Here is a 27,601-nt window from a genome sequence, read left to right as displayed (position 1 = left end):
TGAGCCTCGCAGCCAGAATTATGGTACATTCCCTAGCTCCGCCCACTCAGGGAGGTCAGCCAAGGAAAGCTATAACCCCTTCCCGACATGCCTCGTACTAGTACAGCGCATGTCGTGCCTCCCCCTCTGATGTGGCTCCGGCGAGACAGCTGACATGTGCGCGCAATAGCGGCTGGTGGAGTCGCGATCCACCCGCCACTATTAACTAGTTAAATGCCGCTGTCAAACGCTGACAGTGGCATTTAACAACTGCTCACGGCCATCGGGCCGGAAATGCGCTCATCACCAACCCCCGTCACATGATCGGGGGTCAGCGATGCGTCGGCATGACAACCTGAGGTCTCCTCCAGACCTCTATGGTTGTTGATGCTGGCTTGCTGTGAGCGCCACCCTGTGGTCGGCGCTCATAGCAAGCCTATAATTCAGCTACATAGGGGCGATCTGATGATCGCTGCTATGTAGCAGAGCCGATCAGGCTGTCCCAGCTTCTAGCCTCCCATGGAGGCTATTGAAGCATGGCAAAAGTAAAAAAAATGTTTAAAAACAAATATGAAAAGAAATAGAAGTTTAAATCCCCCACTTTCGCTCCATTCAAAATAAAATAATAATAAAAAAACAAACCTACACATATTTGGTATCGCCGAGTTCAGAATCGCCCGATCTATCAATAAAAAAAAAAAAGCATTACCCTGATCGCTAAACAGCGTAGCAAGAAAAAAATTAAAAACGCCAGAATTACATTTTTTTGGTCGCCGCAACAATGTATTAAAATGTAATAACGGGCGATCAAAAGAACGTATCTGCACCAAAATGGTATAATTAAAAACGCCAGCTCGGCGCGCAAAAAATAAGCCCTCACCCGACCCCAGATCATGAAAAATGGAGACGCTTCGGGTATCGGAAAATTGCGCAAGTTCTTCTTTTTTTTTTTTTTTTTTTAGCAAAGTTTGGAATCTTTTTTCACCACTTAGATGAAACGTAACCTAGACATGTTTGGTGTCTATGAACTCGTAATGACCTGGAAAATCATAATGGCAGGTCAGTTTTAGCATTTAGTGAACCTAGCAAAAAAGCCAAACAAAAAACTGTGGGACTGCACTTTTTTTGCAATTTCATCACACTTGGAATTTTTTTCCCGTTTTCTAGTAAAAGACATGGTAAAACCAATGATGTCGTTCAAAAGTACAACTCGTCCCGCAAAAAATAAGCCCTCACATGACCATATTGACGGAAAAATAAAAAAATTATGGCTCTGGGAAGGAGGGGAGCGAAAAACGAAAAAGGGCTGCACCTTGAAGGGAATAATATTAGGATTCTAGAGTAGGAAGCTGTGATTTGCCCGGGTGCCGGCTGGAGCTGTGCTCATAGACCATTATCCCTTGGGGAAAGCGCCCCTCCCCCTCCTCCACACGGAGTGCCGTGGAATGATAAGTGTAACTTCTTGTAGCCACTTTATTTTGTAATTGTCTGTGTATACTTTGTATTTGTCTCTATTTGTACCATCCTTTTATATTTTTGTAAATCTTCCTATCGGACGAATTAGAATTAATTGTTGTTGGAGCATAATTATGACATGGTGGGGATATCTGAGACGTGGCTGGATGAGAGCCATGACTGGGCTGTTAACTTGCAGGGCTATAGCCTGTTCAGAAATGACCGTACAGATAAGCGAGGGGGAGGGGTGTGTCTGTAGAGTCCCTGTGGGTGGAGATAAGGGGAGGGGGAAAATAATAAATTACTGATAGGGGTTTGTTATAAATCTCCAAAACTAATGGAAGCAATGGAGAATATCCTCGTAAAGCAAATAGATGAAGCTGCGACTCAAGGAGAAGTCATTATTATGGGGGACTTCAACTACCCTGAAATAGATTGGGGAACAGAAACCTGCAGTTCCAGCAAAGGTAATCGGGGTCTGACAACTATGAGAGACAATTACCTCTGACAACTGGTTCAGGACCCAACAAGAAGGGGGGCACTGCTAGACCTAATATTAACCAACAGGCCAGACCGCATAGCAAATATAAGGGTTGGGGGTCACTTGGGGAATAGTGATCACAAAATAATAAGTTTTCATGTCTCCTTTAATAAGATGTGTAGTAGGGGGGTGACAAGGACACTAAACTTCAGGAAGGCAAATTTCCAACGGATGAGAGAGGATCTTGGTGCAATTAACTGGGACGATATCCTGAGACACAAAAATACACAAAGAAAATGGGAGACGTTTATTAGCATCCTGGATAGGACCTGTGCACAGTATATACCGTATGGGAATAAACATACTAGAAATAGGAGGAAACCAATATGGCTAAATAGAGCTGTAAGGGGCGCAATAAGGGACAAAAAGAAAGCATTTAGAGAATTAAAGGAAGTAGGTAGTGAGGAGGCATTAAATAAATACAGAAAATTACATCAATTCTGTAAAAAGCAAATCAAGGCAGCAAAAATGGAGACAGAGAGACTCATTGCCAGAGAGAGGAAAAATAATCCCAAAATATTCTACATAAATAGTAAGAAACTAAAAAAATGAAAGTGTTGGCCCCTTAAAAATAGTCTGGGTGAAATGGTGGATGAGGATGAGGAAAAAGCCAATCTGCTAAATGACTTTTTTCATCAGTATTTACACAAGAAAATCCCATGGCGACAATATGATCAGTGATAAAAATTCCCCATTAAATGTCACCTGCTTAACCCAGCAGGAAGTACAGCGGCGTCTAAAAATAACTAAAATTGACAAATCTCCGTGCCCGGATGGGATCCACCCCCGAGGACTGCAGGAACTAAGTACAGTCATTGATAGACCATTATTTTTAATCTTTAAAGACTCCATAATAACAGGGTCTGTACCACAGGACTGGCGTATAGCAAATGTGGTGCCAATATTCAAAAAAGGGGACAAAAACTGATCTCAGTAATTATAGGCCAGTAAGCTTAACCTCTACTGTGGGTAAAATCCTGGAGGGCATTCTAAGGGATGCTATGCTGGAGTATCTGAGGAGGAATAACCTCATGACCCAGTATCAGCACGGGTTTACTAGGGACCGATCATGTCAGACTAATCTGATCAGCTTCTATGAAGAGGTAAGTTCTGGACTGGACCAAGGGAACCCAGTAGACGTAGTGTATATGGACTTTTCCAAAGCTTTTGATACGGTGCCACACAAAAGGTTGTTACATAAAATGAGAATAATGGGGATAGGGGAAAATATGTGTAAGTGGGTTGAGAGCTGGCTCAGGGATAGGAAACAAAGGGTGGTTATTAATGGAGCACACTCGGACTGGGTCGCGGTTAGCAGTGGGGTACCACAGGGGTCAGTATTGGGCCCTCTTCTTTTTAACACATTTATTAATGACCTTGTAGGGGGCATTCAGAGTAGAATTTCAATATTTGCAGATGACACTAAACTCTGCAGGGTAATCAATACAGGGGAGGACAATTTTATATTACAGGATGATTTATGTAAACTAGAAGCTTGGGCTGATAAATGGGAAACGAGCTTTAATGGGGATAAATGTAAGGTCATGCACTTGGGTAAAAGTAATAAGATGTATAACTATGTGCTTAATTCTAAAACTCTGGGCAAAACCGTCAATGAAAAAGACCTGGGTGTATGGGTGGATAACAAACTCATATTCAGTGGCCAGTGTCAGGCAGCTGCTACAAAGGCAAATAAAATAATGGGATGCAGTAAAAGAGGCATAGATGCTCATGAGGAGAACATAATTTTACCTCTATACAAGTCACTAGTTCGACCACACTTAGAATACTGTGCACAGTTCTGGTCTCCGGGGTATAAGAAAGACATAGCTGAACTGGAGCGGGTGCAGAGAAGAGCGACCAAGGTTATTAGAGGACTGGGGGGTCTGCAATACCAAGATAGGTTATTACACTTGGAAAAACGAAGGCTAAGGGGTGATCTTATGTTAATGTATAAATATATGAGGGGACAGTACAAAGACCTTTCTGATGATCTTTTTAATCATAGACCGGTGACAGGGACAAGGGGGCATCCTCTACGTCTGGAGGAAAGAAGGTTTAAGCATAATAACAGACGCGGATTCTTTACTGTAAGAGCAGTGAGACTATGGAACTCTCTGCCGTATGATGTAATGAGTGATTCATTACTTAAATTTAAGAGGGGACTGGATACCTTTCTTGTAAAGTATAATGTTACAGGGTATATACACTAGATTCCTTGATAGGGCGTTGATCCAGGGAACTAGTCTGATTGCCGTATGTGGGGTCGGGAAGGAATTTTTTTCCCCAATGTGAAGCTTACTTTTTGCCACATGTTTTTTTTTTTCCTTCCTCTGGATCAACATGTTAGGTTAGGCTATGGGCTGAACTAGATGGACTTAGGGTTGTTTCACACTTGCGTTTTTGTCTGCAGCGTTTTTTTGAACAAAAAAACGCATGCGTTTTTTTCCCTATATTTAACATTGAAAACGCATGCGTTTTTTTGTACGCGTTTGGTCGCGTTTTCAAGCGCATGCGTTTTTTTACTGCATGCGTTCATTTTCAGAAATGCTACTTGTAGTATTTTTGAGAGGCTTTTTTTGCGGCAAAAAAATGCATTGCTGTCTATGTAAACGCATGCGTTTTTAAGCACATGCGTTTGTTTGCGTTAAAAACGCATGCGTTTTTATAGAAAAAACCCAGAAAACACACTGAAAAGTCACCCACCACCATCAAGGTGATGAAGGGATCCAAACCCTAACCCTACCCCTAACCTCACCCCTAACCGTTTAATGAACATTTTCTGACAGTCATAGTGCCATGTATTTAAGTGCCACGTATTTAAGTGCCATGTACTATAACTACGTGGTTATACGTGGCACTGAAATATCGTGGCACGTAAATACGTGGCACTTAAATGCGTGGCACTGATACGTGGCACTGAAATATCGTGACATTTACGTGAAATACGTGGCACTTAAATATGTGGCACTTAAATATGTGGCACTTAAATACGTGGCACTTAAATACGTGGCACTTAAATACGTGGCACTTATATACGTATATAAACGTATTTCAGTGCCACGTATTTCAGTGCCACGTATTTCAGTGCCACGTATTTCAGGTTAGGGTTAGGGGTAGGGTTAGGGTTTTTTGTTTTTTTTCTTGTTTTCTTGTGTTTTTCTATAAAAACGCATGCGTCTAAAAAACACATGCGTTTTACCGCGTTTACATGCGTTTTTTCACACATGCGTTTTTTTAAAAAAGGCATGCAGATAAAAACGCAAGTGTGAAACCAGCCTTAAAGTCTTCCTTCAACCTTAATAACTGTTACTATCCTTTCTGGAATAAATGTATGAATTTACTAGTTTTGTTTTCCTTGCTCTATAATGTACTGCCACAACCTCCACACTAATTACGCTACCATGTGGGTTGGCTCCTGACCCGATATTGATTTTAATGTAGAACGAGGAGCTGGTGGTCGCACAGTGTTCTGGGGATTTGGGAGACTCTTACAGTGACGGAACAGAGGTTTATATGTGTATTACCCGCCCTGAGACTGCGGATATACATATCGCCCTCACTGCAGAGTGCCCAATAGCCAGTACACGGCACGGCAGCCTTTCTGGCGACTACTTACCCTAGATGTAGGTCCCTGACTGACCTGAGGATAAGGGGGGGCGCTAGAGAGCTGCAAGTTCCGGAACCTAAAAAAACACAAAAATTGAGCTTAACTTGAGATGCTACACATGCAGAACTTAAACGCATATTCACATTGGCTACAAAACATAAAAGCCTACAAGATAAAAACTGAGCAAAAACCCTGCTGTAACTAAGTAAATAAAATTTCTGAGCTGGAAATTTAAGGCTTCCCCAGACTTGTGTTCCCTGGTTGGGCCCAGTCCTTTTGTCTGCCCTTATTCACACTGAGGTCAACATTGACAGGTTTTAATACTAGACCGTGTAGGACTGTCCCGATCAGAGTTACCTTGACGTGGTGGGATGGCTTTTGTTCTAATTTTTTTTATCAAAACACAGTATTTCTAAAAACTCTGTGTTATTTAAATGCACTTTTGCGTTTTATTTACTTAGTTACAGCAGGGTTTTTGTTCACTTTTTCTTTTGTAATTTTTTATAAATTCCTGAACCGGAACTGAAGGTGGAAACAAAAGTTGTGGGTGGTTAATAGGACCCTCTGATCCTCTGGTCTGATGAGACGAAGATAGACCTTTATTATTATTATTATTATTATTATTTATTTATATAGCACCATTAATTCCATGGTGCTGTACATGAGAAAGGGGTTACATACAGGGTTATAGCTATCATTTACAGTAAACAGGTTTACAGTGACACACTGGTACAGAGGGGAGAGAACCCTGTCCTTGCGGACTTACATTCTATGGGATAGTGGGGAAGATACAGAAGGTAGCGGTGGGCGGCGGCGGCTCTGGCGGTGGTGAGACGGCGGCTCGGTTATTGTAGGCTGTAGGCTTTCCTGAAGAGATGGGTTTTCAGGTTCCGTCTGAAGGATCCGAGGGTGGTGGATAATCGGACGTGTTGAGGCATGGAATTCCAGAGGATGGGGGATATTCGGGAGAAATCTTGGAGGCGATTGTGTGAGGAACGAATAAGTGCGGAGGAGAGTAGGAGGTCTTGAGATGAACGAAGATTACGTGAAGGAAGATATTGGGAGATTAGTTCAGAGATATAGGGAGGGGATAGGTTGTGGATGGCTTTGTAGATCAGTGTTAGTAGTTTGAGCTGGATTCGTTGGGGGATTGGGAGCCAGTGGAGGGATTTGCAGAGGGGAGAAGCAGGGGAGTAGCGAGGAGAGAGGTGGATTAGGCGGGCAGCAGAGTTGAGGACAGACTGGAGTGGTGCAAGAGAGTTAGCGGGGAGGCCACAGAGGAGGGTGTTGCAGTAATCGAGGCGGGAGATGATGAGAGCATGTACAAGAGTTTTGGTAGATTGTGGGCTGAGGAAGGGACGGATTCTGGCAATATTTTTGAGTTGGAGGCGACAGGATGTGGCAAGAGCTTGGACGTGAGGTTTGAAGGACAGGGCAGAGTCAAGAGTTACCCCGAGGCAGCGGATTTCAGGAGCGGGAGAGAGCGTGATGCCGTTTACCATAATAATGGTAATTAATTATGGTAATAATTCTAAGCGGCATATGTGGAGAAAACCAGGCACTGCTCATCACCTGTCCAATAGAATCCCAACAGTGAAGCATGGTGGTGGCAGCATCATGCTATGAGGGTGTTTTTCAGCTGCAGGGACAGGACGACTGGTTGTCATTGAAGGAAAAAAGATTGCGGCCAAGTACAGAGATGAAAACCTCTTACAGAGTACTCTGGACCTCAGACTTGGCCGAAGGTTCACCTTCCAACAAGACAATGACACACAGCTAAAATAACAAAGGAGCGGCTTCAGAACAACTCTGCCACCATTCTTGACCGGCCCAGCCAGAGCCCTGACCTAAGCCCAATGGAGCATCTCTGGAGAGACCTGAAAATGGCGTCCACCAACGTTCACCATCCAACCTGATGGAACTGGAGAGGATCTGCAAGGAAGAATGGCCGAGGATCCCCAAATCCACGGGTGAAAACTTGTTGCATCATTCCCAAGAAGACTTATGGCGGATGAGAGAGGATCTTGGTGCAATTAACTGGGACGATATCCTGAGACACAAAAATACACAAAGAAAATGGGAGACGTTTATTAGCATCCTGGATAGGACCTGTGCACAGTATATACCGTATGGGAATAAACATACTAGAAATAGGAGGAAACCAATATGGCTAAATAGAGCTGTAAGGGGCGCAATAAGGGACAAAAAGAAAGCATTTAGAGAATTAAAGGAAGTAGGTAGTGAGGAGGCATTAAATAAATACAGAAAATTACATCAATTCTGTAAAAAGCAAATCAAGGCAGCAAAAATGGAGACAGAGAGACTCATTGCCAGAGAGAGGAAAAATAATCCCAAAATATTCTACATAAATAGTAAGAAACTAAAAAAATGAAAGTGTTGGCCCCTTAAAAATAGTCTGGGTGAAATGGTGGATGAGGATGAGGAAAAAGCCAATCTGCTAAATGACTTTTTTTCATCCGTATTTACACAAGAAAATCCCATGGCGACAATATGATCAGTGATAAAAATTCCCCATTAAATGTCACCTGCTTAACCCAGCAGGAAGTACAGCGGCGTCTAAAAATAACTAAAATTGACAAATCTCCGGGCCCGGATGGGATACACCCCCGAGTACTGCAGGAACTAAGTACAGTCATTGATAGACCATTATTTTTAATCTTTAAAGACTCCATAATAACAGGGTCTGTACCACAGGACTGGCGTATAGCAAATGTGGTGCCAATATTCAAAAAAGGGGACAAAAACTGATCTCAGTAATTATAGGCCAGTAAGCTTAACCTCTACTGTGGGTAAAATCCTGGAGGGCATTCTAAGGGATGCTACACATGCAGAACTTAAACGCATATTCACATTGGCTACAAAACATAAAAGCCTACAAGAGAAAAACTGAGCAAAAACCCTGCTGTAACTAAGTAAATAAAATTTCTGAGCTGGAAATTTAAGGCTTCCCCAGACTTGTGTTCCCTGGTTGGGCCCAGTCCTTTTGTCTGCCCTTATTCACACTGAGGTCAACATTGACAGGTTTTAATACTAGACCGTGTAGGACTGTCCCGATCAGAGTTACCTTGACGTGGTGGGATGGCTTTTGTTCTAATTTTTTTTATCAAAACACAGTATTTCTAAAAACTCTGTGTTATTTAAATGCACTTTTGCGTTTTATTTACTTAGTTACAGCAGGGTTTTTGTTCACTTTTTCTTTTGTAATTTTTTATAAATTCCTGAACCGGAACTGAAGGTGGAAACAAAAGTTGTGGGTGGTTAATAGGACCCTCTGATCCTCTGGTCTGATGAGACGAAGATAGACCTTTATTATTATTATTATTATTATTATTTATTTATATAGCACCATTAATTCCATGGTGCTGTACATGAGAAAGGGGTTACATACAGGGTTATAGCTATCATTTACAGTAAACAGGTTTACAGTGACACACTGGTACAGAGGGGAGAGAACCCTGTCCTTGCGGACTTACATTCTATGGGATAGTGGGGAAGATACAGAAGGTAGCGGTGGGCGGCGGCGGCTCTGGCGGTGGTGAGACGGCGGCTCGGTTATTGTAGGCTGTAGGCTTTCCTGAAGAGATGGGTTTTCAGGTTCCGTCTGAAGGATCCGAGGGTGGTGGATAATCGGACGTGTTGAGGCATGGAATTCCAGAGGATGGGGGATATTCGGGAGAAATCTTGGAGGCGATTGTGTGAGGAACGAATAAGTGCGGAGGAGAGTAGGAGGTCTTGAGATGAACGAAGATTACGTGAAGGAAGATATTGGGAGATTAGTTCAGAGATATAGGGAGGGGATAGGTTGTGGATGGCTTTGTAGATCAGTGTTAGTAGTTTGAGCTGGATTCGTTGGGGGATTGGGAGCCAGTGGAGGGATTTGCAGAGGGGAGAAGCAGGGGAGTAGCGAGGAGAGAGGTGGATTAGGCGGGCAGCAGAGTTGAGGACAGACTGGAGTGGTGCAAGAGAGTTAGCGGGGAGGCCACAGAGGAGGGTGTTGCAGTAATCGAGGCGGGAGATGATGAGAGCATGTACAAGAGTTTTGGTAGATTGTGGGCTGAGGAAGGGACGGATTCTGGCAATATTTTTGAGTTGGAGGCGACAGGATGTGGCAAGAGCTTGGACGTGAGGTTTGAAGGACAGGGCAGAGTCAAGAGTTACCCCGAGGCAGCGGATTTCAGGAGCGGGAGAGAGCGTGATGCCGTTTACCATAATAATGGTAATTAATTATGGTAATAATTCTAAGCGGCATATGTGGAGAAAACCAGGCACTGCTCATCACCTGTCCAATAGAATCCCAACAGTGAAGCATGGTGGTGGCAGCATCATGCTATGAGGGTGTTTTTCAGCTGCAGGGACAGGACGACTGGTTGTCATTGAAGGAAAAAAGATTGCGGCCAAGTACAGAGATGAAAACCTCTTACAGAGTACTCTGGACCTCAGACTTGGCCGAAGGTTCACCTTCCAACAAGACAATGACACACAGCTAAAATAACAAAGGAGCGGCTTCAGAACAACTCTGCCACCATTCTTGACCGGCCCAGCCAGAGCCCTGACCTAAGCCCAATGGAGCATCTCTGGAGAGACCTGAAAATGGCGTCCACCAACGTTCACCATCCAACCTGATGGAACTGGAGAGGATCTGCAAGGAAGAATGGCCGAGGATCCCCAAATCCACGGGTGAAAACTTGTTGCATCATTCCCAAGAAGACTCATGGCTGTACTAGCTCAAAAGGGGCTTCTACCCAATACTGAGCAAAGGGGCTGAAGACTTATGACCATTTGAGATTTCAGTTTTTATTTTTTAATAAATTTGCAAAAATTACTACATTTCTTTTTTTTCAGTCAAGATGGGGTGCAGAGTGTACATTAATGAGAAAAAAATTTACTTTTCTGAATTTACCAAATGGCTGCAATGTAACAGAGTGAAAAATGTAAAGGGGTCTGAATACTTTCCGTACCCACTGTAAGTTCAGGGTCTTCTCCGTGCCCACCGCATTCTTCTATTTGTTCTGGTTTTTAAGGGATTTGCACTGGGGCAATCTCCTGATTGAGAAGTCGTCGTCCTGCACCATGTCCGTGTCCCTCCGTGGGGAGAGGCTTGATATTCCCAGTGGCGGGATACAGGTGAAGATCATCGACTATACTCTGTCTCGGCTGGATAAAGGTGGATGGTCTGGGGGTGGTAGAAGGTCACTTTCCCTTCTCTGTCCAAATGACCGTTGCTTGTACAAACCTGCTACTTTTTTCAGATGGACTGACCGTCTTCTGTGACCTGTCTACAGACGAGGAGCTTTTCCAGGGAAAGGGAGATCTGCAGTTTGATGTTTATAGAGGGATGAGACTCGAGAACCAGTAAGTGACTAAGAGACATGTATGGGGATCCATGTCATGATGTAGTACACAGAGAAACTCGAGGGCACGACAAATATCAAAGGGGTCAGTGACCACACATGAAAAATGAGAAAACAGCAGTGTGTATGGAATTGATCAAGACCACCCATATAGAATATATTCAAATAGACAATAAATCTGTTTATTTATGAAAAAACACAACACAAATAAATAGCACAAGATTTAAAAACAAAAAGGGCCACGAATGGCCATGAAAAAGACCACTGAAGGCCCGTCTTGGGGCCAGCAACAAACCTCCTCCTGTGCTAGCAGCAGATATAAGCGCCGGCTGTAACCCTCCACCTCCAGAGATGTTAAACCCCTGAGCAGGCCTAGATGAGCTTAAATAAGCCATCCCACAAAAATCTCAAAGAAAAGTACAGGATACAATGAATAGTGGTGTTATCCAAGTGAGAAAATGTGTATTCTTACAAACAATCCGAGGAGAAGGCAAGTGAATAACCAGTATAGAGGCGAAGCGAGCCCCATGTTATAAGTGATTAAAGGGAGCCCCCCACGCGTATCGCCACCTTATAGCGTGGCTTCCTCAGGGGTGAAAAGGAGTGGACTCATTGTCACAATTTGTGTTGTATAAATAAGGCAAATAATTAAAGATACCTGGTGTTTGCCAGCGTGTCTGTAGAGACTGCGTCCGGTAGCAAGAGCCGCGCATGCGCGGCTCACAACACCCAAGGCACCGCGACCACAAGCGCCGTCATGGAGAGCCGTGCACGTGCTGTTCACAAAGACCAGAACACTGCATCTACCAGTGCTGTCATGGAAACGGCATGGTACAGAAGGAATCCGCCCGTGCGCGGTCCAGGCTCACTGTGTGAAAGAGAACAACGCATGCGTAGTTTCGTGGTGTCCTGGATCACTACTTAAACATACAGTGCCTTGGGGAAGTATTCGCCCCCCTGGAACTTTTCAACCTTTTCCCACATATCATGTTTCAAACACAAAGATACCAAATGTAAATTTTTGGTGAAGAATCAACAACAAGTGGAACACAATTGTGAAGTTGAACGAAATTTATTGTTTATTTTACATTTTTGTGGAAATTGAAAAACTGAAAAGTGGGGCGTGCAATATTATTCGGCCCCTTTCCTTTCAGTGCAGAAGTTCATTGTGGATCTCTGAATGATCCAATGTTGTCCTAAATGCCTAATGATGATAAATATAATACACCGGTGTGTGATCAAGTCTCCGTATAAATGCACCTGCTCTGTGATAGACTCAGGGTTCTGTGTGAAGCACAGAGAGCATCATGAAGACCAAGGAACACAACAGGCAGGTCCGTGATACTGTTGTGGAGAAGTTTAAAGCCGGATATGGATACAAAATGATTTCCAAAACTTTAAACATCCCAAGGAGCACTGTGCAAGGATCATATTGAAATGTAAGGAGTATCATACCACTGCAAATCTACCAAGACCCGGCCGTCCCTCTAAACTTTCATCTCAAACAAAAAGAAGACTGATCAGAGATGCAACCAAGAGGCCCATGATCACTCTGAATGAACTGCAGAGATCTACAGCTGAGGTGGGACAGTCTGTCCATAGGACAACAATCAGTCGTACACTGCACAAATCTGGCCTTTATGGAAGAGTGGCAAGAAGAAAGCCATTTCTCAAAGATATCCATAAACAACAAGCCACCTGGGAGACACCAAACATGTGGAAGAAGGGGCTCTGGTCAGATGAGACCAAAATCGACAATGCCAAACGATATGTTTGGTGTAAAGGCAACACAGCTCATCAGCCTGAACACACCAGCCCCACTGTCAAACATGGTGGTGGCAGCATCATGGTTTGGGCCTGCTTTTCTTCAGCAGGGACAGGGAAGATGGTTAAAATTGATGGGAAGATGGATGGAGCCAAATACAGGACCATTCTTGAAGAAAACCTGTCTGCAAAAGACCTGAGACTGGGACGGGGATTTGCCTTCCAACAAGACAATGATCCCAAATATAAAGCAAAATCTACAATGGAATGGTTCACAAATAAACGTATCCAGGTGTTAGAATGGCCAAGTCAGTCCAGACCTCAATCCAATGGAGAATCTGTGGAAAAAGCTGAAAACTGCTGTTCACAAACGATCTCCATCAAACCTCACTGAGCTCGAGCTGTTTGCCAAGGAAGAACGGGCGAGAATTTCAGTCTCTCCATGTACAAAACTGATAGAGACATACCCCAAGTGACTTGTAATCACAGCAAAAGGAGGCGCAACAAGCTATTAAGTTACAGGGGCCAAATAATATTGCACGCCCCACTTTTCAGGTTTTGAATTTCCACAAAAATTTAAAATAACCAATAAATTTCATTCAACTTCACAATTGTGTTCCACTTGTTGTTGATTCTTCATGAAAAATGTACATTTGGTATCTTTGTTTTGAAGAAAAGGTTGAAAAGTTCCATGGAGCTGAACACTTTCGCAAGGCACTGTATACAAGAATATAGCGCATACGTGATACCACTACATACACACCACATGTGCTCATGCTGATACAACTACATATTCGCTTGCGCTGTGTTAAGATGAAAAACAAGATGACGTAACAACAACTATATCCCATTAAAACTACATGATTTACTGATTTAAGTGCAATCCATATCCATTATAATTGTTAGGAAAATATGAATTATTTTCCATTGTTCGGGATACACAGCCAGAGCTGGCCTACTTCTAATCCCACCATTGGTTTCTGTAGGACCAAAATCCTTCATGCGGCCCCTCTCCCCCCTCTGAATTTCCTCCCCCTACCTTTAGGCAAATGGTCCTGTGGAATGTGAGTTTTTATTGCCTTCCAGCTAGCAGAGCTGACTGTGTCTTCCCCCCAAAGATCCCTCTGTCTTATAAGCAAAATAGTCAAATTCAATAAGACACATTAATCCCAGAAAATGAAAATTAGATTTCCAGGATCCGGGCACTTGGGGTTTACCATGGCAGCGTTTTGCGCCATTTAGGACCATCAGAAACCTGGGAAATGAATTTCTGCCTACCAGCAAATCACAGACTTACCGTGTTTGGACTCTAAAGAGCGGTAAATTCGCAGCAAAAAAAATAATGCCAATATCATTGGCCTGTGAGCTTCCAGGCCAAGGATATGCAAAAAATGAGTAATTGGTGACTTTCCAAGCTATGTGTACCTCCCAGAAAACAGCCCATATGTGAGGTCAGCAAAGTGGGAAGTGTTACCTTTATGGCCAAAGCATAAAACAAGAACGTCCATCTCTGGCATGCATTCAGAGCCGGAGAGACAGCTAAACGCCATGCCGTGGTACTGGATCATTTCTTTGGGATCTCTCCTCCCCTTTATCGACATCATACTTGTGACAGAGATTTAGTAAGTTTCGTATTTTCATCCCTTTTGTTCCATAACTGTTTGTACATATTTGTATTTTGTCTCTTTTGTAATCTGTAAACACTGCTGATTTTTTTCTGGAGTAAACTTATAAATTTGCTATCTTTGTTCTTCTTGCTCTATAAGCGATCCACCACATAATTTGCACAAATTCACGTTACCAAACGGGTGTCCGATCCACCTATAAGAGGTCGGTGGTGGCAGCATAGATGTGTTGTTGGTGACTGGATCGGGGTATATATATGTTCCTATCAGGAACCAGTGGTATAAACACAGCTCTGGCAAAAATTAAGAGACCACTGCAAAATGTTCAGTTTGTCTGATTTTTCTCTTTATAGGTATTTTTGAGTAAAATGTAAATTGTTCTTTAACGGTACCGTCACATTAAGCGACGCTGCAGCGATATAGACAACGATGCCGATCGCTGCAGCGTCGCTGTTTCGTCGTTTTGTGGTCGCTGGAGAGCTGTCACACAGACAGCTCTCCAGCGACCAATGATGCCGAAGTCCCCGGTTAACCAGGGTAAACATCGGGTTACTAAGCGCAGGGCCGCGCTTAGTAACCCGATGTTTACCCTGGTTACCAGTGTAAATGTAAAATAAACAAACACTACATACTTGCATTCCGGTGTCTGTCGCATTCCCCGGCGTCCGCTTCCCTGCACTGTGTCAGCGCCGGCCCTAAAGCAGAGCGGTGACGTCACCGCTGTGCTCTGCTTTACGGCCGGCGCTGACACAGTGCAGGGAAGCGGACGCCGGGGAACGCGACAGACACCGGAATGTGAGTATGTAGTGTTTGTTTATTTTACATTTACAATGGTAACCAGGGTAATTATCGGGTTACTAAGCGCGGCCCTGCACTTAGTAACCCGATGTTTACCCTGGTTACCAGTGAAGACATCGCTGAATCCGCATCACACACACCGATTCAGCGATGTCAGGGGGTGATCCAGCGACGAAATAAGGTGCTGGACTTCTAGCTCCGACCAACGATGTCACAGCAGGATCCAGATCGCTGCTGCGTGTCAAACACAACGATATCGCTATCCAGGACGCTGCAACGTCACGGATCGCTATCGTTATCATTGTAAAGTCGCTTAGTGTGAAGGTACCTTTAGTCTATAAACTTCTGACAACATGTCTCCGAAGTTCCAAGCAATACATTTTGTATTTTCTGAAAAAGAAAAATGGCCAAAATTTAAAAAAAAAAACAACAAAAAAACAGTGCTTGCAGACCTCAAATAATGGCAAAAAACAAGTTCATAATCATTTAGAAACAACAATACTAATGTTTTACCTCAGGAAGAGTTCAGAAATCAATATTTTGTGGAATAACCATGATTGTTAATCACAGCTTTCCTGCGTCTTGGCAGCTTTTCACCAGCCTTTTGGGTGACCTTATGCCACTCCTGGTACAAAAATGTCAGCAGTTCTTCTTTGATGGCTTGTGACTCTCCATGTTGCTCTTGATTACATTCTAGAGGTTTTCAGGGGGGGTTCAGGTCTGGAGATTGGGCGGCCATGACAGGGTTTTGATGTGGTGGTCCTTCGCAAAGATTAACCTGCCCAATTCCAGCTTTGCTGAAGCGTCCCTAGATCATCACCGATCCTCCACCAAATTTCACAGTGTCTCTCCAGACACAAGACACTGGCTTGCCCGCCTCTCCAGGTCTCCATCTAACCATTAGACGACCAGGTGTTGATCTGGGGAGGCTTCAGCAAGGCTGGAATTGGGCAGCTTGTTCTTTGTGAAGGATCAAGACGCATACAAGGTTATCCTGGAAAAACAGTGGATTCCTTCTGCTCGGGCAATGTTCCCCCAACTCTGAGGACTGGTTTTTCCAGCAGGACAATGCGCCATGCCACACAGCTAGGTCAATCAAGGTGTGGATGAAGGATCACCACATCAAATCCCTGTCATGGCCGCCCAATCTCCAGACCTGAACCCTACTGAAAACCTCTGGAATGTAATCAGGAGGAAGATAGTCACAATCCATCAAACAGAGAAGAACGGCTGACATTGTACCAGGAGTGGCATAAAGTCACCTAAAATCAGTGTGAGAGACTGGAGAAAAGCTGCCAAGACGCATGAAAGCTGGGATTAACAATCATGGTTATTCCACACAATATTGATTTCTGATCTCTTCCTGAGGTAAAACATTAGTATTGTTGTTTCTAAATGATCATGAACTTGTTTTCTTTGCATTATTTGAGGTCTGCAAGCAATGTATTTTTTTGTTATTTTGACCATTTCTCATTTTCACAAAATAGAAAATTTATTGCTTGGAGCTTCGGAGACGTTGTCAGTAGTTTATAGAATAAAAGAACAATTTACATTTTACTCAAATATACCGATGAAGAGAAAAATCAGACAAACTGAACATTTTGCAGGGGTCTCTTCATTGTTGCCGGAGCTGTACATCCTATCACATCACTTGCCGCAATATTTGACATAAATTAGAGCAGCTGCGCTCACTTTCTTATCCTCTGTCAATACCCTTAGTGGCCAGCAGGGTAAGGGGGCACCAGAGAACTGCAAGTTCATGACCAGAGGTGGAAGTTTTCAAGACAATAATGGTGTGCAATATGTGTAAAAAATGAAAAATATGTAAAATATAAAATAAACTGAAGTAAAGAAAATAAAATGATGAACATAAATTAATGTGTAAAATGTATAGATTATTTAGGTCAGTGAATATGAAAGAAACAATTTGTTATGAATGTTAAGTATACAAATGAATTGCTATTATTAAGCAAATTAGAAAAATAAGTGTAAAAAAAGGTCTTTTTCATGGCAATTCTTGGCCTTTTTTAATTGTTTTTAAATCTTGTGCTTTTTGTGTTTGTGTTTTACTGATTTATTGTACATTTGAATATATTATATGGGTGAACTTGATCAAATCCATACACACTGCTTTTTTTCTCTTGTCTTGCCATGTCATCATGGCTCATTGGACACTCCCTTACTGCCGGTGGCTTGTCTTGTGGGGCAGAACCTTCCTGCCGGTGTCTTGTGGGGCGCTCCTTTCCTGCCGGTGTCTTGTGGGGAACTCCCTTCCTGCCGGTGTCTTGTGGGGTGCTCCCTTCCTGTCGGTGTCTCGTGGGGTACTACTTTCCTCCCAGTGGCCGTGTCTTGTGGGGCACTCCATTCCTGAGGGTGTCTTGTGGGGCACTCTCCTCATGCCAGTGTCTTGTAGGGCACTCCCTTCCTCCCAGTGGCCGGTGACTTGTGGGTCACTCTCCTTCTGCCAGTGGCCGTTGTCTTGTGGGGCACTTCGGCCACTGGGAGGAAGGGTGTCTTGTGGGGCACTCCCTTCCTGCCGGTGGCTTGTGTCTTGTGGGGAACTCCCTTTCTGCCGGTGTCTTGTGAGGCACTCCCTTCCTGCCGGTGGCTTGTGTCTTGTGGGGAACTCTCCTCCTGCCTATGGCTTGTGTCTTGTGGGGCACTCCCTTCCTGCCGGTGGCTTGTGTCTTGTGGGACACGCCCTTCCTGAGGGTGTCTTGTGGGGCACTCCCTTCCTGAGGGTGTCTTGTGGGGCACTCCCTTCCTGATGGTGTCTTGTGGGGCACTCCCTTCCTGAGGGTGTCTTGTGGGGCACTCCCTTCCTGAGGGTGTCTTGTGGGGCACTCCCTTCCTGCCGGTGACTTGTGGGGCACTCTCCTCCTGCCAGTGGACGGTATTTTGTGGGGCACTCCCTTCCTGCCGGTGACTTGTGGGGCACTCCCTTCCTGCCGGTGACTTGCGGGGCACTCTCCTCCTGCCAGTGGACGGTGTCTTGTGGGGCACTCCCGCCACTGGCAGGAAGGGTGTCTTGTGGGGCACTCCCTTCCTGCCGGTGTCTTGTGGGGCACTCTCCTGCTGTCGATGGCTTGTGGGGCACCCCCTTCCTGCCGGTGGCTTATGTCTTGTGGCGCACTCCTCCTGCCGGTGGCTTGTGTCTTGTGGGGCATTCTCCTGCCTGTGGCTTGTCCTGTGGGGCACTCCCTTCCTGTCGGTGGCTTGTCTTGTGGGGCACTACCTTCCTGCCGGTGGCTTGTCTTGTAGGGCACTCCCTTCCTGCCGGTTGCTTGGCTTCTGGGGCACTCCCTTCCTGCCGATGTCTTGTGGGGCACTCCCTTCCTCCCAATGGCCGGTGTCTTGTGGGCACTCTCTTCCTGCCAGTGACATGTGCGGCACTCTCCTCCTGCCAGTGCACGGTGTCTTGTGGGGCACTCCCGCCACTGGCAAAAAGGGTGTCTTGTGGGGCACTCCCTTCCTGCCGGTGTCTTGTCTTGTGGGGCACTCCTTTCCTGCCGGTGTCTTGTGGGGCACTCCCTTCCTGTTGGTGTCTCGTGAGGCACTCCCTTCTTGCCAGTGGCTTGTGTCTTGTTGGGCACTCTCCTCCTGTCGGTGGCTTGTGTCTTGTGGGACACTCCCTTCCTGAGGGTGTCTTGTGGGGGCACTCTCCTCCTGCCAGTGTCTTGTGGGGCACTCTCCTCTTGCTAGTTGCTGGTGTCTTGTGGGGCACCCCCTTCCACCCAGTGGCCGGTGTCTTGTGGGGCACTCTATTCCTGCCAGTGTCTTGTGGGGCACTCCCTTCCTGCCGGTGACTTGTGGGGCACTCTCCTCCTGCCAGTGGCCGGTGTCTTGTGGGGCACTCCAGCCACTGGCAGGAAGGGTGTCTTGTGGGGCACTCTATTCCTGCCAGTGTCTTGTAGGGCACTCCCTTCCTGCCGGTGTGTTGTGGGGCACTCTCCTCCTGCCGGTGTGTTGTGGGGCACTCCCTTCCTGCCGGTGGTTTGTGTCTTGTGGGGCACTCCCCTCCTGCCGGTGCCTTGTGTCTTGTGGGACACTTCCTTCCTGCCTGTGGCTTGTGGGGCACTCCCTTCCTGCCTGTGGCTTGTGGGGCACTCCCTTCCTGCCGGTGTCTTGTGGGGCACTCCCCTCCTGCCAGTGCCTTGTGTCTTGTGGGGCACTCCCTTCCTGCCTGTGACTTGTCTTGTGGGGCACTCCCTTCCTGCCTGTGGCTTGTGGGGCACTCTCCTCCTGCCAGTGTGTTGTGGGGCACTCCCTTCCTGCCGGTGGCTTGTGTCTTGTGGGGCACTATCCTTCTGCTGGTGGCTTGTGTCTTGTGGGCACTCCCTTCCTGCCGGTGGCTTGTGGGGCACTCCCTTCCTGCCGGTGGCTTGTCTTGTGGGGCACTCCCTTCCTACCGATGGCTTGTGTCTTGTGGGACACTCCCTTCCTGCCTGTGGCTTGTGGGGCACTCCCTTCCTGCCGGTGTCTTGTGGGGCACTCTCCTCCTGCCGGTGTCTTGTGGGGCACTCTCTTCCTGCCGGTGTCTTGTGGGGCACTCTCCTCCTGCCGGTGTCTTGTGGGGCACTCCCCTCCTGCCTGTGTCTTGTGGGGCACTCTATTCCTGCCAGTGGCCGGTGTCTTGTGGGGCACTCCCTTCCTGCCGGTGTCTTGTGGGGCACACCCTTCCTGCTGGTAGCTTGTGTTTTGAGGGGCACTCCCCTCCTGCCGGTAGCTTGTGTCTTGTGGGGCACTCCCCTCCTGCCACAGTCTTCTCCTAAGTTGTCTTGAATTACTGGCCTGCAATGGAGTTGCCTGTTTTATGTCTCATCTCCTTCATTGATTTTATTATTTTTGTGGGCTTCTCTAATGTCATTTGGCTTTAATTGCTGTTTATAATTAAGGTGAGCCCCCCGTGGCAGAAAGGATGATGCCTGAGAACGTCTGATTGTATGTGTCTACCATCTCAGGAGCCATGATTATATTTGTTGGAGAACCAAAGTGGGCCCCATTTCACGTGTGCGTGCCCTTCTGCCTGGTAGTATACTCCATTTTGCATGGGTATGCCCCATGGCCTGGTAGTCAGCCCCCTTATTCTTGTGCGTGCCCTTCAGCCTGGTAGTATACCCCCTTTTGCGTGGGCATGCCCTGTGGCCTGGTAGTCAGCCCCCTTATTCTTGTGCGTGCCCTTCTGCCTGGTAGTATACCCCCTCTTGCGTGGGCATGCCCTGTGGCCTGGTAGTCAGCCCCCTTACTCTTGTGCGTGCCCTTCTGCCTGGTAGTATACCCCCTTTTGTATGGGCATGCCCTGTGGCCTCGTAGTTCGCCCCCTTATTCTTGTGCGTGCCCTTCAGACTGGTTGTATACCCCCATTTGCGTTGGCGTGGCCTGGTAGTCAGCCCCCTTATTCTTATGCGTGCCCTTCAGCCTGGAAGTATACCCCTTTTGCGTGGGCGTGCCCCGTGGCCTGGTAGTGGGCCTCCTTTTGTGTGTGCATGCCTTACATCAGTGTCATGCAGCATGGAGAACTGCATATTTTTAGTCATTGAAAGCTTCTTGCGTCTCCTCTGTAGACTGTTATTATGGCTTCTTCTGTTGGGTGGGAAAGGAGGGTGATTGGGTAATTACATCCACGTGTTCTTTATAGGCCAGACTGGGCTGCACTCACGCTCATGTCCTCCTTCTCTGCAGGAACACCTGGTCCACATACAAGCCACACTCCAATGTTCTGTGGATCCATTATCTGTGTGATAAGCTTCTTAGTGAAGTAAAGTACATAAAGAAGCCAACATCGGCCCCTCAGCGCCGGGAGCTGCGCAGACTCCAGGACTTCAGGAGAAATGTGAAGCAATTTGGATCCGCCACCGAAGTCCTGATGAAAAGTTGTCTCTTTAAATGACCTCCCGCTGGTGTTCACCCAGGTCTTGGCTTAGGCTAGGGCACCTATATCCGCCCTGATCACATGATTGCAGACACTGTAATGCATCTCTTTTTGTAATTTCTATTAAAAGATGCTCCACAGTTACGGGAAGGTCTGTCCACAGATGGTGAATGTGGTGGCCAGTTGACGAAAAGTTTTATTGAAATTTGTTGCTGTAATTAAAGGTGCTCAACTTGTAATGATCTATCTTCCAGTTACTCAGCTTCCATTGCATCGGGGGTCCAGGTACTGGCCCAATGTTGTGCATTAAGCATTTTGTCTGCACATGGACAAATTACAATTGTCTCCAGAGCCCAAGCGTCAGCATGATCTATGGAGCTGGCTACTCCATCTGAAGCCTATCTCCCTGCCATGGGCATGGAATCAAACAAAGCATGGCGCTGTTTCGTGGAGTTAACCACACAGGTCCTACCCAATCCTCAATCCATAGACCAGGCTTCCTGCCATGAGCATGGAATCAGTCCAAAGGTGGCACTGTATTGTGGAGCTAAGCACCCAGGTCCTACCCAATTCTTAATCCATAGACCAGGCTTCCTGCCATGGGCATGGAATCAGACAAAGCATGGCACTGTATCGTGGAGCTAAGCACACAGGTCCTACCCAGTCCTCCATCCATAGACCAGGCTTCCTGCCATGGGCATGGAATCAGTCCAAACATGGCACTGTATTGTGGAGCTAAGCACGCAGGTCCTACCCAATCCTCCATCCATAGACCAGGCTTCCTGCCATGGTCATGGAATCAGTCCAAACATGGCACTGTATCGTGGAGCTAAGCACGCAGGTCCCACCCAATCCTCAATCCATAGACCAGGCTTCCTGCCATGGGCATGGAATCAGACAAAGCATGGCACTGTATCGTGGAGCTAAGCACGCAGGTCCTACCCAATCCTCAATCCATAGACCAGGCTTCGTGCCATGGGCATGGAATCAGACAAAGCATGGCACTGTATCGTGGAGCTAAGCACGCAGGTCCTACCCAATCCTCCATCCATAGACCAGGCTTCCTGCCATGGGCATGGAATCAGTCCAAACATGGCACTGTATTGTGGAGCTAAGCACGCAGGTTCTACCCAATCCTCCATCCATAGACCAGGCTTCCTGCCATGGTCATGGGATCAGTCCAAACATGGCACTGTATCGTGGAGCTAAGCACGCAGGTCCTACCCAATCCTCCATCCATAGACCAGGCTTCGTGCCATGGGCATGGAATCAGTCCAAACATGGCACTGTATCGTGGAGCTAAGCACACAGGTCCTACCCAATCCTCCATCCATAGACCAGGCTTCCTGCCATGGTCATGGGATCAGTCCAAACATGGCACTGTATCGTGGAGCTAAGCACGCAGGTCCTACCCAATCCTCCATCCATAGACCAGGCTTCGTGCCATGGGCATGGAATCAGTCCAAACATGGCACTGTATCGTGGGCTAAGCACACAGGTCCTACCCAATCCTCCATCCATAGACCAGGCTTCCTGCCATGGGCATGGAATCAGACAAAGCATGGCACTGTATCATGGATATATTGGAAGAGGGGCATCCGCATTCAGGGGCCGAGGTTAGTTGAGCTGAGTTTAACTGTTGCTGAAAGACCAGTGATGTGAAACTTGAAATGCTCCTTTATTGATGCATATGGCAAAGGATTATCATCTGCTCTATTCATCAACAGCGCAGAATTTGCAGTTTCACATCACTGATCTATCTGCAGCAGACAACAAAGACAACTCTGCAGTGCCATTGTGGAGAAGTGCAGGAGAGATGAAGTGCAACCACACAGGCTCCTATCCTGACTGCAGAAAACAAAATCATCCAGGCCAATGACTGTGGGATAGAGTGCGCACAGAAGAAAAAGGTGAAGTCCACACTTGATTAGCTGGATGACCACTCAGAGGTAGCGCTAATCAGGAGTACAATTGAGGGGGAGGGGTATGCGGCACTGGCCAGATGCAAGTGCTGCTGGGAATGTTGTTTTTGTGGAGGTATTGGATCTCCCATTCTGCTGTGTGTAGCTGGATGCAGATAGAAATGACGAAAGACACATAGGTACAAAAAAGACTCTTTATATTGGGATTCGCCTTCATATTATTGATCAAATATCCTGAACAGAAGTATTCAATCCCCGTGAACAGTTCTTCATATTACATCCACAAATGTTTCTTTATTGGGATTTTCTGTGATACAAACACTAAGTAACAAGGAAATGATGCAGGGGTGTACTAATTATTCTCTAAATATAAACCTGATAGTTGTGAGCTGCACTTGTATTCAGCCCCCGGAGTCAGGACCAGCGCTCTCTGCAATTACTGCTGCAGTCTTATGGTGTCTGTCTCTCCTCCTTTCTCTGCAGTCTTATGGTGTCTGTCTCTCTCCTCCTTTCTCTGCAGTCTTTTAGGGTCTGTCTCTCCTCCTTTCTCTGCAGTCTTTTGGGGTCAGTCTCTCCCTCCTTTCTCTGCAGTCTTTTAGGGTCTGTCTCTCCTCCTTTCTCTGCAGTCTTTTGGGGTCAGTCTCTCCTCCTTTCTCTGCAGTCTTTTGGGGTCTGTCTCTCCTCCTTTCTCTGCAGTCTTTTGGGGTCTGTCTCTCCACCTTTCTCTGCAGTCTTATGGTGCCTGTCTCTCCTCCTTTCTCTGCAGTCTTTTGGGGTCTGTCTCTCCTCCTTTCTCTGCAGTCTTTTGGGGTCTGTCTCTCCACCTTTCTCTGCAGTCTTTTGGGGTCTGTCTCTCCTCCTTTCTCTGCAGTCTTTTGGGGTCTGTCTCTCCTTTCTCTGCAGTCTTTTGGGGTCTGTCTCTCCACCTTTCTCTGCAGTCTTATGGTGTCTGTCTCTCCTCCTGTCTCTGCAGTCTTTTGGGGTCTGTCTCTCCAGCTTTCTCTGCAGTCTTTTGGGGTCTGTCTCTCCACCTTTCTCTGCAGTCTTTTGGGGCCTGTCTCTCCTCCTTTCTCTGCAGTCTTTTGGGGTCTGTCTCCTCCTTTCTCTCCAGTCTTTTGGGGTCTGTCTCCTTCTTTCTCTGCAGTCTTATGCTGTCTGTCTCTCCACCTTTCTCTGCAGTCTTATGGTGTCTGTCTCTCCTCCTTCCTCTGCAGTCTTTTGGGGTCTGTCTCTGCAATTACTGCTGCAGTCTTATGGTGCCTGTCTCTCCTCCTGTCTCTGCAGTCTTTTGGGGTCTTTCTCTCCACCTTTCTCTGCAGTCTTTTGGGGTCTGTCTCTCCTCCTTTCTCTGCAGTCTTTTGGGGTCTGTCTCTGCAATTACTGCTGCAGTCTTATGGTGCCTGTCTCTCCTCCTGTCTCTGCAGTCTTTTGGGGTCTGTCTCTCCCCCTTTCTCTGCAGTCTTTTGGGGTCTGTCTCTCCTCCTTTCTCTGCAGTCTTTTGGGGTCTGTCTCTCCCCCTTTCTCTGCAGTCTTTTGGGGTCTGTCTCTCCCCCTTTCTCTGCAGTCTTTTGGGGTCTGTCTCTCCACCTTTCTCTGCAGTCTTTTGGGGTCTGTCTCTCCTCCTTTCTCTGCAGTCTTATGGTGTCTGTCTCTCCTCCTTTCTCTGCAGTCTTTTGGGGTCTGTCTCTCCACCTTTCTCTGCAGTCTTTTGGGGTCTGTCTCTCCTCCTTTCTGTGCAGTCTTTTGGGGTCTGTCTCTCCTCCTTTCTCTGCAGTCTTTTGGGGTCTGTCTCTCCTCCTTTCTCTGCAGTCTTTTGGGGTCTCTCCCACCATTCTCTGCAGTCTTTTGGGGTCTGTCTCTCCTTTCTCTGCAGTCTTTTGGGGTCTGTCTCTCCTCCTTTCTCTGCAGTCTTTTGGGGTCTATCCTCCTTTCTCTGCAGTCTTTTGGGGTCTGTCTCTCCCCCTTTCTCTGCAGTCTTTTGGGGTCTGTCTCTCCCCCTTTCTCTGCAGTCTTTTGGGGTCTGTCTCTCCTCCTTTCTCTGCAGTCTTTTGGGGTCTGTCTCTCCCCCTTTCTCTGCAGTCTTTTGGGGTCTGTCTCTCCCCCTTTCTCTGCAGTCTTTTGGGGTCTGTCTCTCCACCTTTCTCTGCAGTCTTTTGGGGTCTGTCTCTCCTCCTTTCTCTGCAGTCTTTTGGGGTCTGTCTCTCCCCCTTTCTCTGCAGTCTTTTGGGGTCTATCCTCCTTTCTCTGCAGTCTTTTGGGGTCTGTCCCTCCACCTTTCTCTGCAGTCTTTTGGGGTCTGTCTCTCCCCCTTTCTCTGCAGTCTTTTGGGGTCTGTCTCTCCTCCTTTCTCTGCAGTCTTTTGGGGTCTCTCCCACCATTCTCTGCAGTCTTTTGGGGTCTGTCTCTCCTTTCTCTGCAGTCTTTTGGGGTCTGTCTCTCCTCCTTTCTCTGCAGTCTTTTGGGGTCTATCCTCCTTTCTCTGCAGTCTTTTGGGGTCTGTCTCTCCCCCTTTCTCTGCAGTCTTTTGGGGTCTGTCTCTCCTTCTTTCTCTCCAGTCTTTTGGGGTCTGTCTCCACCTTTCTCTGCAGTCTTTTGGGGTCTGTCTCTCCACCTTTCTCTGCAGTCTTTTGGGGTCTGTCTCTCCTCCTTTGTCTGCAGTCTTTTTCGGTCTGTCTCTCCCCCTTTCTCTGCAGTCTTTTGGGGTCTGTCTCTCCTCCTTTCTCTGCAGTCTTTTGGGGTCTGTCTCTCCTCCTTTCTCTGCAGTCTTTTGGGGTCTCTCCCACCTTTCTCTGCAGTCTTTTGGGGTCTGTCTCTCCAGCTTTCTCTGCAGTATTTTGGGGTCTGTCTCTCCCACCCTTCGCTGCAGGGCACCACCTCTGAGCAAGAGAGACATTCAAGGAGCAGTGTTCAGACATGGCGGAGGTGAGGAGGCTGAGCCCGACCACCTCTGAGCAAGACACAAGTACAAGGACCAGTGTTCAGAGATACGACTGAGGTGAGGAGGCTGAGCCCGACCACCACTGAGTCAGACACAGAAGTACAAGAAGCCCCGTGTTCAGAGACATGGCGGAGGTGAGGAGGCTGAGCCCGACCACCTCAGAGCAAGTCAAAGAAGTGTAAATGTCAGGACTGGGCCCAGAAATATGTGATGCAGATTGTTCCCCGGTTTTATGGACTGATGAGCGACTCTGGATGGAGCTGACGGAGGGTTTGTGCTGGGTCAGTACCAGGTAGAGACCCCCACTTCCCTCAGACCCCATGGAGCTGGAGGTGGGCACTGCTGTGGGTGGGATAGTTACAGAGCAGCTTCTCCATACGGTGACTGCATACAATAGAACTGCGCGTTAATTTGTAGAATTCACACAATGGGTCATCACTGACCAAACGTCAGTATTTTCTATCTGTCGCTCGTTTGTCTATTTTTATTCTTTCAGTTATTTTGTTATCCAATAAAGAATATATTTTTCATTGATTTTGACCCTTGCGCTTTACTATATAGGTTTTCATAGAATATAAGTGTATGAGTATATATAATGTATAGATACATATCTACTAGATGGTGGCCCGATTCTAATGCATCGGGTATTCTAGAATATGTATGTCCACGTAGTATATTGCCCAGCCACGTAGTATATTGCCCAGCCACGTAGTATATTGCCCAGCCACGTAGTATATTGCCCAGCCACGTAGTATATTGCCCAGCCCACGTAGTATATTGCCCAGCCCACGTAGTATATTGCCCAGCCACGTAGTATATTGCCCAGCCCACGTAGTATATTGCCCAGCCCACGTAGTATATTGCCCAGCCATGTATTATGCAGCACAGAGCCACGTAGTATGTACTATATTGGCCAGTCACGTAATATATTGGCCAGTCACGTAGTATATTGCCCAGCCACATAGTATATTGCCCAGCCACGTAGTATATTGCCCAGCCACGTAGTATATTTCCCAGCCCACGTAGTATATTTCCCAGCCCACGTAGTATATTTCCCAGCCCACGTAGTATATTTCCCAGCCCACGTAGTATATTTCCCAGCCCACGTAGTAGATTGCCCAGCCCACGTAGTAGATTGCCCAGCCCACGTAGTAGATTGCCCAGCCCACATAGTAGATTGCCCAGCCACGTAGTAGATTGCCCAGCCACGTAGTAGATTGCCCAGCCACGTAGTAGATTGCCCAGCCATGTAGTATGCAGCACAGAGCCATGTAGTATGTAGTATATTGCCCAGCCACGTAGTATATTGCCCAGCCACGTAGTATATTGCCCAGCCACGTAGTATATTGCCTAGCCACGTAGTATGCAGCACAGAGCCACGTAGTATGTAGTATATTGGCCAGCCACGTAGTATATTGCCCAGTGACGTAAAATAAAAAATAAGCATATACTCACCTTCCGAAGGCCCCTTGAAGTCCTGGCGCCTGTGTGTGGTGCAAGCGGCAGCTTCCGGTCCCAGGGTTGGTATGAGTGCAGGACCTGTGATGACGTCGCGGTCACATGACCATGACGTCATGGCAGGTCCTTCTCGCATAGCATCCTTGGCACCGGAACCTGCCGCTTCCACTGCCGAGGACAGCGTGCCACGTCGGAGGGTGAGAATAACGTTTTTTTTTTTATTATTATTTGTAACATTAGATCTTTTTACTATTGATGCTACATACG

The 27,601-nt window shown here is 46.8% G+C and overlaps 1 protein-coding gene across 3 annotated transcripts in view; it reads left to right on the top strand.

The window, feature by feature from the left end:
* Nucleotides 1-23,435, top strand: part of HASPIN (histone H3 associated protein kinase) — a 126,882-nt gene extending 103,447 nt beyond the window's left edge. Inside the window, exons 14-17 of one of the 3 annotated variants that reach the window (XR_013216631.1) lie at nt 10,628-10,770; nt 10,856-10,958; nt 20,827-22,327; nt 22,515-23,435. Coding sequence is in view for 1 of the 3 variants with exons in the window: in XM_077267715.1 (XP_077123830.1) it covers nt 10,628-10,770; nt 10,856-10,958; nt 20,827-21,034 (454 nt within the window). In the remaining 2 variants the exon portion in view is untranslated. Of the gene's footprint in view, nt 1-10,627; nt 10,771-10,855; nt 10,959-20,826 lie in introns of all 3 variants that reach the window. The other 2 variants (XR_013216632.1, XM_077267715.1) reach the window with 2 other exon arrangements.
* Nucleotides 23,436-27,601: the final 4,166 nt, after the last annotated feature.

This window comes from Ranitomeya variabilis, chromosome 6 (genome assembly GCF_051348905.1).
Source record: "Ranitomeya variabilis isolate aRanVar5 chromosome 6, aRanVar5.hap1, whole genome shotgun sequence".
Lineage (NCBI taxonomy): Eukaryota > Metazoa > Chordata > Amphibia > Anura > Dendrobatidae > Ranitomeya > Ranitomeya variabilis.
Note: the sequence above shows the minus strand (reverse complement) of the source record. Positions and strands in the feature narration are given on the sequence as shown.